Raw genomic sequence first — 18377 nt, 5'->3', positions numbered from 1 at the left:
TTCATAGTATATAGTGGATAGTTCCTACCAAAAGTTCTCCAAGGAAGAAGAATAACCTGTGAACAGGTGACAGGGACTTATTGGGCAAAGGCTAGATCATCTATGGGTACCACAGGTTACTATGTTTGGAGATAGGTAACCACACAGTAGACTATTTAGGCAAGTGGATTATTTATTATCTAATGCTTCCTATCAACTTATTACATACAAATAATTCTCACAAATTAAAGCAGTCAATAAACTTCGAATTCTTCTATAGCCGGTAACTCTCGGAAGAGATCTTGAATCAGAACACAGAATTTTCTTTCTTTGTCAGTTCTCATATCTGTGTCTTTTCCTCAGGCATCGCCTCGTTCCTCTGTTTGCCCACACTGGCAGTATGGAACCCTCGTGGCCCAGATCTAAGTAACTGCACTTCTCCCTGGGTCAATCAAGTGGCTCAGAAGGTAAGGAATATATGTGGGTGGGAGATGCCACACACATACAGAGACAGCTTTTTTTATTTTGTGATTTTCCTACTTGAATCTTGCTTATATTTATTATTAAACCTTATTCTTTGTTTTTAAGCTTATGTAAGTCCACAAGTATCATCCATCTTCCATTTATATAGCCACTGTTTATTTTTACTGACGTTTCAATCCTCTTTTATATTCTGCCCCTCAGATTAAGAGTGGAGAGAATGCGGCTAACATTGCAGGGGAGCTAGCCCGTCATACCCGTGGACAGATTTATGCAGGGGATGTCACTTCATCCGTACGTCTTCTGGAACAGCTGGTGGATATTCTTGATGCTCAGTTACAAGCCCTGAGACCAATTGAAAGAGAGAGTGCTGGGAAGAATTACAATAGGGTACGTACACATTCAGGGTGTCTTGGCTTATTCATTCATTTTCGATAAGAATCGCTGAACACATAGAAACCTAGAAGATCGTCAACAGAAAAAGTCCACTTGGTATATCTAGTCTGCCCCTATGTTATTTCCGTTCTTATAATTTTAGGATAGGTATATGTTTATTCCAGGCAGGTTTACATTCACTGTAGATTACTACTAGAAGTCTGCTCCAAGCATTTACTATGTTTTCAAAAAAGTAAAATTTTCTCACGTTGTTTCTGCTCTTTCCCCCAACTAACCTCAGATTGTGCTCCCTTTTATTATTATTTTTTTTTTATTAAAAACAACACTTCCGTCTCGAACCTTATTTAGTCCTTTAACATATTTAAAGGTTTCGACCATGTCCCCCTTTTCCTTCAGACTATACAGATTTAAATTCCTTATTTAATGCTTAAGATTGTCCACCATTTTTTGTAGCCGCCTTTGGACCTGTTCTATTTTATCAATATGTCTCTGTAGATGAGGTCTCCTGAACTGGACACAGTATTCCAGATGTGATGTCACTAGAGCTCTATACAGCAGGATCACAATCTCCCTCTTCCTACTTGTTATACCTCTAGCTATACACCTCAGCATAAGAGTTGCTTTCCCTAATGCCTGGCTGCACTGGCGACTATTTTTAAGGCTGTTAGAAATCACTACCCCTAAATCCTTCTCTTCTGAAGTCTTTACTGACACCAAACTGCTGATGTAATACTCGGAGGATTCCTTCACACCAAATGCATTATTTTACATTTAGAAACATTAAATTGCAGTTTCCATTGTTTGGACCACATATCTAGTAAAGCTAAATCATTTTCAGTATTACAGACACCTCCAGGAACATCAACCCTATTGCACACTATTGTGTCATCAGCAAATAGACAAACCAAACAAACCCCAGCTACTAAAACACTGTCATCTGTCATCACTGTCAGCTACTGTCTGATTGGTTAAAAGATTGAGCTGTCATATGACCGCCACTCCTTCTAGAACAAGAGCAGCTTTAAGATGACAGCTGTTCCATTATGTATAGATTATGACACAGGTATTTTGCTAGCTTTTGCTTTGGATAACCAAATAGCTTGTCTCTACTTTGTCACACACATGAACATTGTAAGTTTCTTTACACTGCATTCATAAATTATTCTGAAACTAATCTACAGATGTGTTATGCATTTATTATTAATACTCTTTTATTTAATTTACAGATGCACAAGAGGGAGAGGACCTGCAAGGATTACATCAAGGTAACAGTATAAATAGTAGTGTAAATGCAGTCCTGCCATGTACAGTCCCATTCAGGCCGCATTACTGTATCATAGCAGGTAACTACTGTTGAAGACATTTATATTCTGTGCGTATATTATTTGTGTAGGCGGTGGTAGAGACTGTGGATAACCTTTTACGCCCAGAAGCGCTACCCTCATGGAGAGACATGAATGTCACGGAGCAAGAACACGCGGCTACCATGTTACTGGACATATTGGAAGAAGGGGCATTTCTGGTGGCTGATAATGTCAAGGAACCTGCACGCTTCCAGACTGCTAAGCCTAATGTTGGTAAGGCATTTTTCGAGGAATATAAAATAATTTTACCTTGAATATTGCTAAATATTGCTTACTCTATTAAAGGAAACCTGTCACGACTCCTAATCAGTCTTAGTAAATATGTGTATTTCCAATTAAATAACAATTCTGGATGACCTATTCTTATAGCTCTGTGATGTGCCGTTCCAACTGGGTGTTACCAATTGGGGGCGTATCCCTACAATGACTGACTCTATCCAATCAGAGCTGACAGGGCCAGACTATGACCCTGGTTGGTTATTGGGTCATACATTTCTATTAATAATAACAAAGGAACGGCACATTACAAAACTATAAGAATTAGGGATCTAGAATTGAAATTTGCAGGTATTTGGTAAAACAGACAGGCCAGGAGTGGTGACAGGTTCTCTTCACTTCAGCATTTTTTTCAGAACTATTTGTCATCCTTTCTATAACATATTATCAAGTACAACACTCAGGATATGATCAGACTGGCATCATGGGTGGTAATATTATAACATCCATTTCAGACTTATTTATTTTTTTAATGATTCAAATCCTGATGACTCATTGACCTCATTGACTTACAATAGGTCTGTCATTTATTTGTTCTTTGGAACAGAGTGTTACAATGACAAAGCTAAGGCAGGCTGGAATAGATTGTGTACTGTGTTATTTAAAGGGGTATTCTGATATACAAAATATGTAATATAGCTGATAATGGGAATTATGAACTAATTTACGAGGCTCAGCAGTGAGGCGGCACAATATGAAGTGCGCGATAGAGTGGAGACTTGCTGTTCAGCAATCAGGGCAGTACAGGTGGAGGAGGATAGCCCTAAGTAGATGTCAGCAATGCATGATGGGAAATGCAGTCTGCTACCCACATGATGTGAAAACTATGTCTACTCATGCTGCGTTGAGAAGGAGCACATAGGGAACAAAGGTGTGACAAAAAGGTAATTATACATGTTTAGGATTAATGTTATACTTCTGCTTGGTGTGCAAAGTCCCTTCAGCCTTCTTTCATCTTTTTTTGTGAACTCTAGAATGTTCTTTTTACTATATTTCATATTAAAAGAATGCAACTATTCAACAGCCCCTATACTATTGGGCGTAGAGCCAGACAACCTTAGGCCTCATTCACACTTTCTTTAGGCAGACAGCACTACAAACCCATTAATTTAAATGGCCCTGTTCACACGTTCCGTATGTGTTACAAGGTCGTAATCCATGCCACGAATCACTATAATCTATTGAATAGGCCTGTCCATTGTACTTCCGTAGGTTGTACATAGGGGGGTATTGCTTATTAAGAAAATACAGCTGAAGTTATGGAGTCTTACAGGCAAGGTTTTATGGTAAAAAAAATTTTTATATATGTGAATTAGCTTATATCCAGGAGCAAGAAAACTATTTCTCTTGTACTAAAGAAGTGATGTCTGTTCTGTGACTTCCTCCCCACTGTCTATGTGATATCTAACTCTCCATGTCTTCTCATAGTCCTGGAAGTTTCTGTCATAAACACCGATGGCCCCGTCTCGGAGCTGATCTTCCCTCAAGACAATCACAGTGTCAGCTCTATCCAGCTGTCTGCCAATTCCATCAAGCAGAACAGTCGCAATGGTGAGTTGTGACTTTATTAAGCTTCTGTTTCTCTGCATAGTTATGTCATTGCTGAGATGGTTATTGTATGACTTCCATATTATTTTAAAATTTACACTCTACATTTCACCATTACCTATGGATCAAAATCTTCACCACAAAGACACCATTGAAAATTTAAAGTATTGAAAACATTAATAAAGTTATATTCCAACTCTTACGCAGCTGAAAAAATCAAAGTATTACCTACTCACATTAAGCAAAAAAGTACATTTTTTTAGGCTTAGAAAGTTCTGAAGAAGGTAACTGATTATCCACTGGTGGTGCTGTGATTACTTGATATCGGAGTTGTTGCAATTTAGTTGCACAATATAGGAAACAATGGTTGCCAACACTAGGAAATACGTGAGGAAATTTTAAACGGAGGCCTGTCCCATTGACTCAAATAATTTCTCAAGCTCAATCCGCCCTCTGCCCAGAACATGTGGATTCTTCGGGTGGATGGCAGATTGAGGTTGAGTCAATGGAACAACTGAAACTTTACAAGGAGTCCGCTTGAAATTTCCTGGCGCATTCCATACTGTGAACATGTCCTTAGTAGAGATTTATCAAGACCAGCAAACTCGTATCTTTACCGTGCTGGATTTACTAAGAGGCACACACCTCTTAGTAAATCTGTTGAGACTACTGTCTGCCTTGCTGCGGATGCAGAAATCTATGCCTGCTCTGGAGCAGGTGTACATTTCTGCCATGATAAATGGCAGAAGGTAAGCCACACCTTTCCAGGCCCCCGTTCATCAGGCAAGTGGTTACTCCATGAAAAGGGGGGGGGGCATCTTGAGAAATGTGACCCTAAATGTTATTTTCAGACTCTTCCGTTATGGTGGAAATGGCGGATGAATAACTTTGTAACACATTTTTAGTTCAACGTTTCGATCATTGCAGTCATTCCTATAATGGTTTTCTGTCCTAGGGGTTGTGAAAGTGGTCTTCATCCTGTACAATAATTTGGGCCTCTTCCTGTCTACTGAGAATTCCACTGTTCGCTTTGGCGGAGAAGGCAGCTCCTCGGGACACTCTTTGGTTGTGAACTCACAGATCATTGCAGCCTCAATTAATAAAGAGTCCAGCAGAGTTTTCCTCATGGATCCTGTTATTTTTACGCTGCCACATTTACAGGTGAAGACAAAAATGTACTTGTAAAAAGGGGTCTTCATGTGTGGAAAACCAACATAAAGCAGAATGTAAAGAAATTACTGTTTAGCAGTTGCAAAAGTTTATGGAAACTAAGGGGTTGGATTCAATCCTGAGAAAAACTTTGAACATGTCATAGTGATCACTGGAAACTTGGCTGGTGAGTCCCTCGCCAATTACTGAAACAAAGGGGCACCTGAACACTGTGCTGTTTTACTTCTGAATAGTTCAAGCATGTGGTGTAAAGACTCTATAGATTTTCTGAGGATCTATGTACCACATGCTTAGCATTCCAGGATAAGCACTCCTGCCCTTTTGTTTTAACAGTGGAGGTATTGGCACCTGGGCTCTCAATGTTTACTATGATATGAAGTTTTCTAAAATAATAGAAACATTAAGGGGAACATGCATCATGTGCAGCTTTTTTGTGCTGATAAATCGCACAAGAAATTTAGCTGATCTGAACCATGCCCCCTCCTAGAGCTAAAGCTGAGAAATTGGGAATGTGGCATAAACTAGGACAATCTACCTAATTTCTCTTCATAAATTGTGCCCAACTGTGCGCAGAAACTCAGTATTAGCTTAAAGAACTGTGCAAGCAGACGGTTCCACACTTTCCTTGAAGTTCATGCCCTCCATACACATATCAGGCGAGTTGTGCACATTAATATTAGTATTATTTTTTAGTGTTTAAGTAGTGTTGGATTGTTTTTTTCAACATGGGGAACCTCCATCCCTCCAGCTCTTGCAAAACTACAATTTGAATCATGCATGGACAGCCAAAGCTCCACCTTTAATTGGAATTGCAGTTTAGCAACAGCAGGAGGGTTGAAGGTTCCCACTCTGCATTAGATAAATAAAGGTCAACTTTTTAATGTGTGGAGTCTCTTAATTCTCCCTAGATGACAGAAAAAGAAAAATTACGGGTGTTTTCAAAATGCTCCATCCTGTGTTTCTGTGGGGGAAAAGCCACCACCAGAGTCTCATAGCAGCCTATTCCCCTCTCAATAGCACATTCATGCTTGGTATACCTTACATATGTATTTCTGTTTCTCAGTCTAAGAACCACTTCAATGCCAACTGTACCTTCTGGAATTATTCTGAGCGTTCGATGTTGGGTTTCTGGTCAACACAAGGTTGTCGATTGCTGCATACTAACAAGACCCACACAACATGTGCGTGCAACCATCTAACTAATTTTGCTGTGTTGATGGCCCACAGAGACATGGTGAGTTCACCGTTACTGTCGTGATTTATTTTCTTGTTTCAGAAGATTAACATTTCATAGCTTTAATAGAATATTACTTGTACTCGTCCTTTCAATTTGGTTCCTAGTGAGGTTTTCTTATTTATGAACAAGGTTTTACACTGTAAAGGTTTTATTGTCCAGATGAAGCTGGGCTCTAAATTTTTAGCTTTTAGGGATTGATAATTCCCTGTGATGTATAACATCTCTTGTAAAACCACAAATAACACACTGAGAGCTGAAATCTAGAAAATATACGATGTTAGATGAAGATGAATTGGGCCTTGCTATTTCTGTATGTCCCTAGTGTGACCCATCCTGTTAGTTGCTAAGTTTTATTTTGGGAAATTTTTAACATTATGTTCAGTTACAAGACATTCTATTTTCTTAGTACCAGGGTCGTATAAACGAGTTGCTTCTCTCCGTCATCTCCTGGGTGGGAATAGTGATCTCTCTGGTGTGTCTCGGAATCTGTATATCCACCTTCTGCTTCTTGAGAGGTCTCCAAACAGACAGAAACACAATTCATAAGAACCTGTGTGTTAGTCTGTTCCTTGCTGAACTTCTTTTCCTTACTGGTATCGACAAAACACAGTACCAGGTACAACGATTTATCTATATAGATTCAATGACATTTACCTCTCCTACTTAATTCCATCTTTAAATGTCCACTGGCATTTTGTCATTACCCTACCTCCCAATCTTGTTAGTGACCGTGTTGTATCTCCTTTAGGTGGTATGTCCCATTTTGGCTGGTCTCCTGCACTTCTTTAGCCTTTCGGCTTTCTCCTGGCTGTGTCTGGAAGGTGTTCAACTTTATCTTATGTTGGTGGAAGTGTTTGAAACAGAACATTCCCGGAGAAAGTACTACTACCTCTGTGGCTATGTGTTTCCTGCTCTTGTGGTAGGGATCTCTGCAGCTGTGGACTACAGGAGTTACGGCACTGATAAAGCGTGAGTTTTCTAGATGCCTATACATAGCCTTGTATGTTTTTGTACACCGCCTCCAACCATAACACGTCTCTTTGACTACACTCTATGACAGCCTCCAATCATATTTTATCTTCCCAATGGTCTGTATCCATATCACTCTTCAATGACTCATACACATAACTTCATTCTATGACAGTCTTATTTATTTTGCAGTCATTTAGTCATCAAATACATTGTATCAACGTAACTGCTCTTTGAGACTGTCTTGTATTGTGTCGAACAATGTAATTCTGCCCTTTAACATTCTCGCTCGTCCTATGTCTGCACGGGGACTGGAAGTGTCTTCATCTCTCATTAATTACTTATCAGGATGTAGCTGTTTCTCAGCGTTTCTATCAATGCTCCTCACTGTCTGTTTTGCCGCTTCTCTTATTGTCACAGTTGCTGGCTGCGAGTTGATAATTATTTCATCTGGAGTTTTATTGGCCCGGTTTCCCTTGTTATTGTGGTGAGTAATGATACTGGTGTCTCTTCTCTTTAGCTCACTGTCAACACTTAACTTTATCCGGCACTATCTTCCCAGCTCTCCCTCCTCTTCTACATGTTTTCTTCTTTCTCACTCTTCTGCTGTTTTCTTGGCTTCACTATTTTCATCCTCTGCATTGTATAACACAACTAGACACACACGTCAACATTTAAGCCTCAAGTGACAAGTGCCAGTTCACGTAATGTAGTATCACTTAAAATAGCCATTCAGGTAGGCATATTGTGCTTTTATATTGATATGCATACTGGTACTTCTTCCTGACATTTGTATTCTTTCTGGCTTTCTTTTATGCTGCCTTTATTCTTCTCGGGGTGCCAATATAATCAGATAAAAGTCAACCTAACCAAATGATTTCAATAGGAATGGTCAGCTATTGAAAGTTTTTTAATAGCTGATTTTTATTCATTTATTTTTATTATTGTTGGTTTATTTCCTGGATGCAAATTGACACATGTTTCTAAACAGTGTTCAGTAAAAAGAAAAATTTCACCATTTAGTTGTTGCCCGGAAAAAGATGTCAAGGAGACATTGCTCTTTCAGTGTTAGAGAAAACAGTTTGTGGTGGGGGGGGGGGGGGGGGAGATTACACACCAGCTTCGATAACAGATGGGGGGGGAGAGAAACGTTAGTGGAAAGCACAAGCTAAGGAAAATGAGGAAAGCAGAGACAAGACAGTCTGCACAAAAGAATCTCATTGGCTGTGTATATGTATAGAGAAAAAGATACTATTTAGGTCAGTATTTTTCTAGCCAAAAAAAGAGGTTCCAGAATACAGAAGTGAAAATCTTCCCAATATAGTTCTTCTTTGACTAAATACTACATGTGAACCTATTCTACAGTTACTGCATTTGCTCAGCATAGGCAACCTCTTTTCCAAATGTATGATCTGTCTGTCGAAACCCCTGGCTGTTGTCAGTGGGTGAAGCTGTCAGCTCTTGGAAATTTAGTTTTACACAATGCCCATTCAAGTGAAGCGCCAAGTCCTCCAGAACAAGGCATGCTTTTTTCAATGAATGTCTATTCAGGATTTTGTCATTAGAAAGTAAAGCATGTATGACATCCATGTATTGTACTAGGGCATATAGCCAGGGGCTCTTCTGGTAATGTACCTTGCTGAAAAGTTCTTTCGAAGACCCCAGATAACTTTGACGAACTCTGCACTGGTACGTTTGTATGTATAGAGAAGCTCATGTCTCTGCTTACATTACACCGCATTGTGTACCTCTGAAGGAAACAAGTAACGGCACAGATGTTGCCGACTTCTTTGCATTTGAGAAATTAATTTCACCATCAGGTCTTAAGCAAACGATGCTTGTAATAAAAATGTAAAATTATAGGGGGGAAAAATGACAATAGTTCTCTCCTAGGACCAATTAGGTATTTTAATTAATATACACTTTTCAATACAGCTTAAGGGTTTTATTTTTTAAGTGATGGCAGACCGACTCCGTTGGAGCATAACTTTGATGGCAGATCGGCCCTGCGGCGTTATAAGTCGCAATCTCCGTATGTTTTCTACTACAGTAAGACTTGCAGTGACAAGGGCATTGTACACTTGTGGCAAAATATTGACGCAATTCTGTATGCAGGCCCGTGTTTAGGTTGGAAAGATTTTACAAAGTGTTCTAGTTTTCAGTCCGCATTCATTTATTATATACTTAGACATTTTTTTGTCCTACATAATTATGAGTCGATAAGATGGTATTAATTTCAATGTCCAAACATAGAAAAAAAAAATTCTATCTTGAATACAGGCGGTTATGTGCAATAAATTACTTTGAGGGAAGGTGGGACCAGGTCAGGTTGGTGCCACCCCAGTTCCTAGTGGATGGACTCTCTACATACACTGCAATGTTAGTACATAGGTAGAGGAAGACAAAAAAGAAAAGTTGGCACTTCTTCTAAGCTGGAATGTATTGATTCTTTCCTCCCATACTGATAAACTGATTATTTTTCTGCAGGTGAACCTACTTATCCTCCTGGTCACTCTTCACAAGATGCTGCGCTCCTCTTCTGTCCTTAAACCGGATTCCAGTCGATTAGAGAACATCAAGTAAGCTTTGAACAAACCCTACTACTACTACTACTTCACTTGTGTTCCCCAAGTTATAGCTTATGCTTTTACATTCATTCTTTTCAGAATATCTGTTGTTTTTTTCCCTTTCTTAGGTCCTGGGCTTTGGGAGCCGTAACCTTGCTCTTCCTTCTTGGTCTTACCTGGGCATTCGGCCTTCTGTTCATTAATAAGGAATCTCTGGTCCTGGCATATCTTTTTACTACTTTCAATGCTCTGCAAGGCTTGTTCATCTTTATCTTCCATTGTGCTCTCCAGAAGAAGGTTAGCATGCACTGTGTAACATCTGTAACAAGAGGCTTGCGGGGTGTCTCACAAATAATATGGCCTTTGCTGAAGGCCACTCCACTGCAATTATGCTCTGCAGAAACCAAGAAAACCTCTACACTCGGAGCTGACTAGCTGGAAAACATTTATGTTTGTAATATGGATGAAGCACAATGTATTGCATCATTATGTAACACATAGCCCTGGGGGGGCTGTTTCTCAATGACGAGACCCAGCTGGTGTATGGAGCCTTAATTTTAGGCATGGGGAAAAAAAAAGTGTGTAAATTACCTCCCCTCTAAAAAGGGAAAAAAAAAACTCTTAGCATTAGCTTAACTAGTCTTGTCTCCTCTCCTCCTTTTGGAGAATGAACTACAAGTGTTACTAGTTCAGTTTAGTCCCATGCATTGTCTTTAAAAAGACTCTGTCAGCAGGTGTATGGCGTCCTATCTCAGAGTAGCATAAACTATTGACAGAGAAGCTGAACAGAATGATCTATCACTTACATTGCTCTGTGCAGCTGATCCAGAGATCTCCTCCTGAATAACATGGACAATAAGTAGTCCTCACCATTATGTGCATGATCCAGGTAGTCCTCAAGCAGAAAACTCTGCCCATCAGCTGTTAATTGGCAGTTATCTATTCATGCTGTGTATAGGCAGTCAGCTGTCAATCAGCAGATGGCAGGTGGGGGGAGGGGTGTGGCAAAAATCCTATTCTCCTGCATATTAAAAGAACGGCTGAACAGAATGATATTCAGCATTTCTGTCACTAGTTTATGATGCCCTTCTTTAAGGCGAAATAAACCTAGTGACAGATTCCCTTTAAGTTAAATTTTTGTATCCACTGTCTCCGTAGGTACATAAGGAATACAGTAAATGTCTGAGACATTCATACTGCTGCGTGAGGGGCCCAGGAGCCGAACACGGGACCTTGAAGTCAACAGTTAATAGTCGATATTACACCCAGAGCCGAATCCGCAGGATGTGGAATGATACAGTGAGGAAACAGACAGAATCCTCATTCATTGCTGGAGACCTCAATAGCACCCCAACTTTGAATAGAGGTATGTGTCAATCATTGCTTGTTTATATTGCATTATAGGGGTTTGCTTTAGTCTATTGTAACTCCAGACAGCTGACTCTTGTTTATCGTCTCCTCCAGGCACAATGGGAAACCACTTGCTGACAAATCCTGTGTTGCAGAGTCGTGTTGGCAGCAGTCCATACAACACGCTTATCACCGAGTCTGTGGGTTTCAGTCCATCCTCCCCAGGATACAATGCCACTGGTGAGACGGATTATGTGAAGCAAGAGATACTATTTGTTTAATTTTCTATAGAATATAAGAATTCTCCAAACCTCTACCCAGAAACAAAAAAGAAACTGTTTCGGGTGGAGGTTTCATCTCTACTTCCCATTGTTGAACAAGGCTGAATCTTTCTTCCAGGCCTTACTTTGCCTCACTCCCACTCCTTATTACCCAGTTTTGAAAGAAATTAAAGTAACTCAATAGGATAGAGTGACAAGTAGCATGTCAAATTACACCTTTCTTCCAGATGGTTGATATGTACTTTTTACCCTTTCAACACTAAATAAAACTTCCATAATTCTCTGTTTCCAGATAATACAGCTAACAAACAATGCCAAAATAGCACCAAATAACATTATATAATGACATAAGAGAAACAGATCGCTGATCTCAGGGAGACCAGCCAAACATAACACTGCCGGCTTCTAGTTAAAGCGCTCAATGCAGTGAAATCCTGTGAAACATGAATATGCAAAAGAAGAGCCTGTGGAGCCTCATTCAAGAGTTTCGAAACCCAGGACTAGCCAGATCTCCCTGGTCATTACATTGACTTATAGGGACACTTAATATGGTGGTTTTGGTGGTTTCTAGAGATGAGCGAACCTGGAGCATGCTCGTGTCCATCCGAACCCGAACTTTTGGCATTTGATTAGCGGTGGCTGCTGAAGTTGGATAAAGCCCTAAGGCTATGTGGAAAACATGGATATAGTCATTGGCTGTATCCATGTTTTCCAGACAACCTTAGAGCTTTATCCAAGTTCAGCAGCCCCCACTAATCAAATACCGAACGTTCGGGTCTGGATGGACTCGAACCCGAACCGGGTTCGCTCATCTCTAGTGGTTTCTCTACAGGAGTCACACCTTGGCTGGGTCCTCCAGGCTATATAATGACCAAATATCACTTTCAAATATTTTCCTCACATTTCTTATACTAACATATAATGTCTAAATAGTGAAAGGGTTAAATAACACCAGTTGTAGTCAAGGGGTTAAAGGGCCTTTGTGTTATATTCAAAGAATATCTTTGACAGATATGGGTTATAACTCTGGGATCCACATCCATCTCCAGAAAAATGGAAATAGTAGAACACAGATTAGTTTTTGGGTGTTTTTTTTAATCCCGGCCTTTTCTCTGACCAGTTTCTGTCTGGATGTAAACAACAGCAGCGAACTCTCCATATTGGACAGTGCAGGTCCTCATTCTGGAGACAGATGCGGGTCTGACCTCTGGGACCTACACCAATAAACCAGATACCCTATAAATACCTCAAATTAGAACACCCCTTTAATGGAAAAGGGGGATGGAGGAGAAGGTCTACTTCTATTTTCAGGTTTTCTGTGGGGGCCAGTCCTTTGGAGAGAGGAGCCCTGGCCCATTTTTCATGCCCGCAAACCAGTCCTGGTAGTAGGGGATTCTTTACAAGTTCCACTTGAGGAATCAGAGTTGGCTAAAAGTCTATTGTAAAAATAAATCTGGCATCACGCATGATTTCTGTTCTAGCCAGCAGTTTCTATTAAGGTGTTTGTGTCTATGTCAGTCCTATCAGAATGTGTCTGTCATCCTGTCCATCAGCTGATCCATCTTGTGTTCGTACATGTCACATTACACTGGTTATATGTTGTTGTGCGCTGCCAAACCATGAGTATCAGTGCTTTGATCACACCAAGCAAGGCATTACAACAATACAAAATTTAGAGCATTTCTATACTGCCCTATCCATACTAATGGATCAAAATTGCTAGCAAAGCAGATGACATCTATGAAGCCCTGCAAAAAATAGCTTCTTTCCTATTATAATAAGATGTACCTATATTCTCCAACAGAGGGAGCTCTCAACAAACATAGTAAAATCGTCTCTCTGCTCAAAGCATATTCTTTGAACGGAGAGCGGCAGAAGCAGAGGCGCGCAAGCTGTCCCACTGAAACAGACGTCACACAAGATTCTGCGGCGGAGAGCTCCACCATAGAATTCTGCCGATTTTACTCTGTGTCAACTGGCCCTTATACAGCTTCAGTCCAAGCTGTATTATCCATATGCAGATAGCCCCTCCTAGTGATGGCGTCACACAGCCAGAATGATCTAAGTTATATAAAGGCCCTATTACACTGTAACGGACAATAATAGTCTTGTGTAATAGAAGGCAACGATCGGCTGACACGAACAATGTCGGCTGGTCGTTGCAGTCATATGTCTTTCAACATGTTGAAAGCCAAACCACTAATATAGCAATGATCTGCTGCCGTCGCTCCGTAGAATAGGAGCGGTCGCAGCAGACCTCTGCTATGGGCTGCCCGGATGATGTAGTAACCACCTGGGTAGCCCCCCCCCCCAAATTTCCCACAGCCCCCCTGTACTCAACCGCTCACTGCCAACTTGTGTAATAGCGGCGACAGCGAGCAGGGAACGATGAGCAAGCGAGCACCGACAGAGCTCACTTGGTCCTCACAGCCGCCCCGTGTAATAGGGGCTTAAGTCAAATGAAAACAGAGCTCCGCTATACACATATATAATGAAATTAATCAGCGCAGAAATTTGGAACTAAAAATGAAATAGTAGAAATTCAATTCAATAAAGGCATAGTATATTTGCTCTCAGTGGGGAGCGGGGCCATTTTGAGTTTTACTATGGGGCCCCTGGTGACATTTTGTCACAGTAGACTCATCCAGGCTTGATGTTGGAAATGTATCATGGTTCCATACCAAGAACTGATGAAGGATGATGATTTTTTTTATCTTTAAATCACCCCTAATGTTGTATTTATACCGGGAGGCTGATTGCATTCCATGTGAAATCCTCTTAAATTTGTGCTCTTAAAACAGCTGGCAAAGACGGAAAGTGAAAACACATTTCCTTTTGCATAATTAAACTTATATTCTAATCAGAGCGGGTCCAGGCAGCATGAGACTGCAGACAGAATTCCATTAATATATTGTTATAATAACTCTTTGTCACCGTATACTGTGGGTTTATCATCATGGCGCTCGGTAAAATGCCATGTGTCCATTTTCCTGTTTAATTCTAATATTTAACCTCAAAGAGATCTGTCAAGAAAGCAACAGTCCCGTCAACATCACGTACAATACACAGATGCTTAGGGGCAGCAGGGAACCATTGGGCATCATAGTTTTCAGAAATGTACTTCTGGGACAATAGACAGAGCTGGGCAGCACAAATGTATTCCTGACTGATGGGATACTACAGCAGGTTGCTGGGTATTGTTCCAGACTAACAACGAAAACTAAATCAGCCTTGCAAGACCCATGTGTACAGCAGCCTCCCCACTAGTCTGAATGTTGCCACATCCATCACTAGGCTGCAGATTTCTACCACCTTGGCCAGGCTGCGTTCACACTACGTATATTTCAGTCAGTATTGTGGTCCTCATATTGCAACCAAAACCAGGAGTGGATTAAAAACACAGAAAGGATCTGTTCACACAATGTAGAAATTGAGTGGATGTCCGCCATATAACAGTAAATAATGGCCATTATTTCAATATAACAGCCGTTGTTCTAAAATAACAGCAAATATTTGCCATTAAATGGCGGCCATCCACTCAATTTCAACATTGTGTGAACAGATCCTTTCTGTGTTTTTAATCCACTCCTGGTTTTGGTTGCAATACTGACTGAAATATACTGACTGAAATATACGTAGTGTGAACGCAGCCTAAAGGCGCCAGTCATAGGCTCCAATAGAAAAAGAGGTTATAGGGATACTCCAGTGAAAATCTTTTTCTTTCAAAGCAACTGGTGTCAGAAAGTTATATAGATTTGTAATTTATTTCTATTTAAATATGTCCAGTCTTCCCATACTTATCAGCTGCTATATGTCCTGCAGGAAATGTATTCTTTCCAGTCTGACACAGTGCTCTCTGCTGACATCTCTGTCCGAGACAGGAATTGTCCAGAGTAGTAACAAATCCCCATGGAAAACCTCTCCTGCTCTGGACAGTTCTCAGACAGGGGAGGCAGCAGAGAGCACTGTGTCAGACTGTTAAGATTACATCACTTCCTGCAGGATGTACAGCAGCTGATAAGTGCTGGAAGACTGGAAAATTTAGCATAGAACAAAATTTAAATCTATATAACTTTCTGAAAACAGTTGATTTGAAAGAAAAAAAAAGGATTTTCGCCTGAATACTCCTTTAAACAGCAAAACTGTAATGCACTTTCTCCGAGTTTTGTGCCAACGTCTTGTGTGTATAAAAGTAAAGCATGTTTTATATGATCACACACTATTTTTTGCCTGTCAGCTGCCCTAGCCTTAGTGTATTATTTTGATGTAAGTAGAAATCTTTGGGGGAGAAAGCCCGCCCACTCTGCACAGTTATAGAGATCATATGAACATTTACAGAGATGATACAGAAGAGTGGCAACATCCCAGATCTATAAGTTACAGGAACCATGGCTGAACTTGAACTGTTAGTGATGTTTGTAAACACTTTTGGCTTGTGAAAACTTTAGACCACACAAGGCCTCAGTCCTGAGAACCGCTGCGATAGTAAGTTCTGGGTGAAGTGCGTGGCTGCAAACTTCATTCTAGGCTTCAAAGACTTATCGTGATTTTTCTATCCTATTGATCAAATAAAAATCTATTGTTGTTATAGCAGATGCTCTTATGTAGAATAGAAATACTTTATAGCCATTTCTATAGGAAAGGGCAATGATGGTGTCACTAGAGATTACTAGGGTTATAGTTTTCATTGTTAAAGTCATTACCATTTATTGTAACAGTAGATATATCTTTCAATATCAGTATAATAATTTCTCTTTGTCTCACTCTTTTTTCCCCATTGCAACAACAGGGAGCTTCAGAGATCCTAGTAAGTATTGCATTGCTCTTAACTAATTATGACATATGATACTGCAACAGCAAGTAAAGGTATTACGCTGCATACATGTGCATTACATCCCAGCAGGGGGCCTATAGTGCCTATACAGGCTTTAATTGTGGATAGGGATTTAAGAAGACACTTTTGAAGCTGTCAGTCATAGGCAAGGGGCCGGATGTGAGTGGGCTGGAAGGTGTAGCAGAGAAAGACATGGGTTGGGATATCTCAGCACTTGCGGCAATAAGAAATGCCCTGCGGACACTTCTTGTCATATTTTCTGGCACAGGAGTAACCTACACCATAAAAATAAAAAAGGTAAATAACTGACTCTGAAGCTAAGCCCTATCTGGCCATAGAATTAAATTATCAACTAGATAGCTACTGAAAGGTCCTCTTTAAAAAGGTACTCCAGTTATTTTTTTTTTCTTTCAAATCAATTGGTGCTCTCTGCCGCCACCTCTGTCCATGTCAGGAACTGTCCAGAGCAGAAGAGGTTTTCTATGGGGATTTGCTGCTGCTCCCCTGGACAGTTCCTGTCACAGAAAGAGGTGGAAACAGAGGTCCTGCGTGGAACACTGCAAAACACTTCATAGTCAGCCTCCCTTCTAGCCCGCTTTAGTAATAGCCAGACCACACTTTTAATTGACTCCAACACACCAGACAGCTTTCTCCATTTAAGTTTGACATCATATCTCACAGCCTTCTTCCAATCTCTCCACTGGACAAAAATGACCTATCGCTACATGAATGGATGGAAACCAGGAGGCTCATCTAACTGCTGCTGTCTCCTAGTTTGCAGGGATGCTTGTCCTGACATCATAGCCCCTGCGTTCCTACGATCGGGACCCTGCACCTGATATGCTAATGAATCGCTGGCTAGCTATCGTGGTTTGAACGCCAGAGATTCACTGCAGACGAGGTTAACATGCAGCCCATGACTAAAGGGTTCTATTACACAGGACCATTATCATGCGAAAAATCATTATATCATTTGAATTTAAACAATAATCGTTCTGTGTAATTGCAGGCAACGATCGAAAAATCGTTCGTATGTCGTTGATTTAGATATGAACCTAAAATTATCGTTAATCGTTTGCTAATTGTTCGCTGTAATTCCACATATCTTGCCCAAGTTCCGCATTTTTTCACTAATCGTTCAGAGTAATTGCACATTGTTCAATGTTTTGCTGGGATCAGAAGGAATAAACGATCATAGTAACGATCGCAATAACGATCGTAACTAACTACCATCATTCTGTGTAATATGGTGAACGATTTCAGGTTAACGACAAACAATCCCGTTTTTGATGGTTTATTGTTAGTCGTTAATCGTTAAAAATCGCTTCGTGTAATTGGACCCTAAGGGGGACATTTATTAACCCTTTAAGGACAGAGCAAATTTCGATTTTTGCGTTTTCGTTTTTTCCTCCTTGTGCATAAAAGGCCATAGCACTTGCATTTTTCCAACTAGAGACCCACATGAGCCCTTATTTTTTGCGTCACTAATTGTACTTTGCAATGACAGGCTGAATTTTTGCATAAAGTACACTGCGAAACCAGAAAAAAATTCAAAGTGTGGTGAAATTGAAAAAAAAAAAACGCATTTTGTTTATTTGGGGGAAATGTCTTTTTACGCCATTCGCCCTGGGGTAAAACTGACTTGTTATATATGTTCCTCAAGTCGTTACGATTAAAACGATATGTAACATGTATAACTTATATTGTATCGGATGGCCTCTAAAAAATTTAAACCATTGTCAACAAATATACAACACTTAAAACCGCTCCATTCCCAGGCTTATAGCGCTTTTATCCTTTGGTCTATGGGGCTGTGTCAGGTGCCATTTTTTGCGCCATGACATGTTCTTTCTATCGGTACCTTGATTGCGCATATACGACTTTTTGATCGCTTTTTATTACAATTTTTCTGGATTTGATGCGACC

At 40.3% G+C, this 18377-nt stretch overlaps 1 protein-coding gene and 1 long non-coding RNA gene across 4 annotated transcripts in view; one reads left to right on the top strand and one right to left on the bottom strand.

Moving 5' to 3' along the window:
* The window catches only part of LOC138767929 (uncharacterized), a 141502-nt gene that overhangs the window by 77648 nt on the left and 45477 nt on the right, over window positions 1-18377 (bottom strand). The window lies entirely within an intron of this gene.
* Window positions 1-18377, top strand: part of ADGRL1 (adhesion G protein-coupled receptor L1) — a 279116-nt gene that overhangs the window by 255794 nt on the left and 4945 nt on the right. For all 3 annotated transcript variants that reach the window (XM_069945803.1, XM_069945814.1, XM_069945823.1), the window contains 15 exons: window positions 343-446; window positions 664-849; window positions 2082-2120; window positions 2249-2432; window positions 3924-4046; window positions 4999-5204; window positions 6277-6447; window positions 6857-7066; window positions 7199-7419; window positions 7840-7906; window positions 9907-9998; window positions 10115-10283; window positions 11145-11352; window positions 11451-11576; window positions 16407-16424. In XM_069945803.1, coding sequence (XP_069801904.1) covers window positions 343-446; window positions 664-849; window positions 2082-2120; window positions 2249-2432; window positions 3924-4046; window positions 4999-5204; window positions 6277-6447; window positions 6857-7066; window positions 7199-7419; window positions 7840-7906; window positions 9907-9998; window positions 10115-10283; window positions 11145-11352; window positions 11451-11576; window positions 16407-16424 — 2124 coding nt within the window. The remainder of the gene's footprint in view (window positions 1-342; window positions 447-663; window positions 850-2081; window positions 2121-2248; window positions 2433-3923; window positions 4047-4998; window positions 5205-6276; window positions 6448-6856; window positions 7067-7198; window positions 7420-7839; window positions 7907-9906; window positions 9999-10114; window positions 10284-11144; window positions 11353-11450; window positions 11577-16406; window positions 16425-18377) is intronic.

The sequence above is a fragment of the Dendropsophus ebraccatus genome, chromosome 1 (assembly GCF_027789765.1).
Source record: "Dendropsophus ebraccatus isolate aDenEbr1 chromosome 1, aDenEbr1.pat, whole genome shotgun sequence".
Lineage (NCBI taxonomy): Eukaryota > Metazoa > Chordata > Amphibia > Anura > Hylidae > Dendropsophus > Dendropsophus ebraccatus.
The sequence above is the reverse complement of the archived record's forward strand: the minus strand, read 5'-3'. Positions and strand labels throughout refer to the sequence as shown.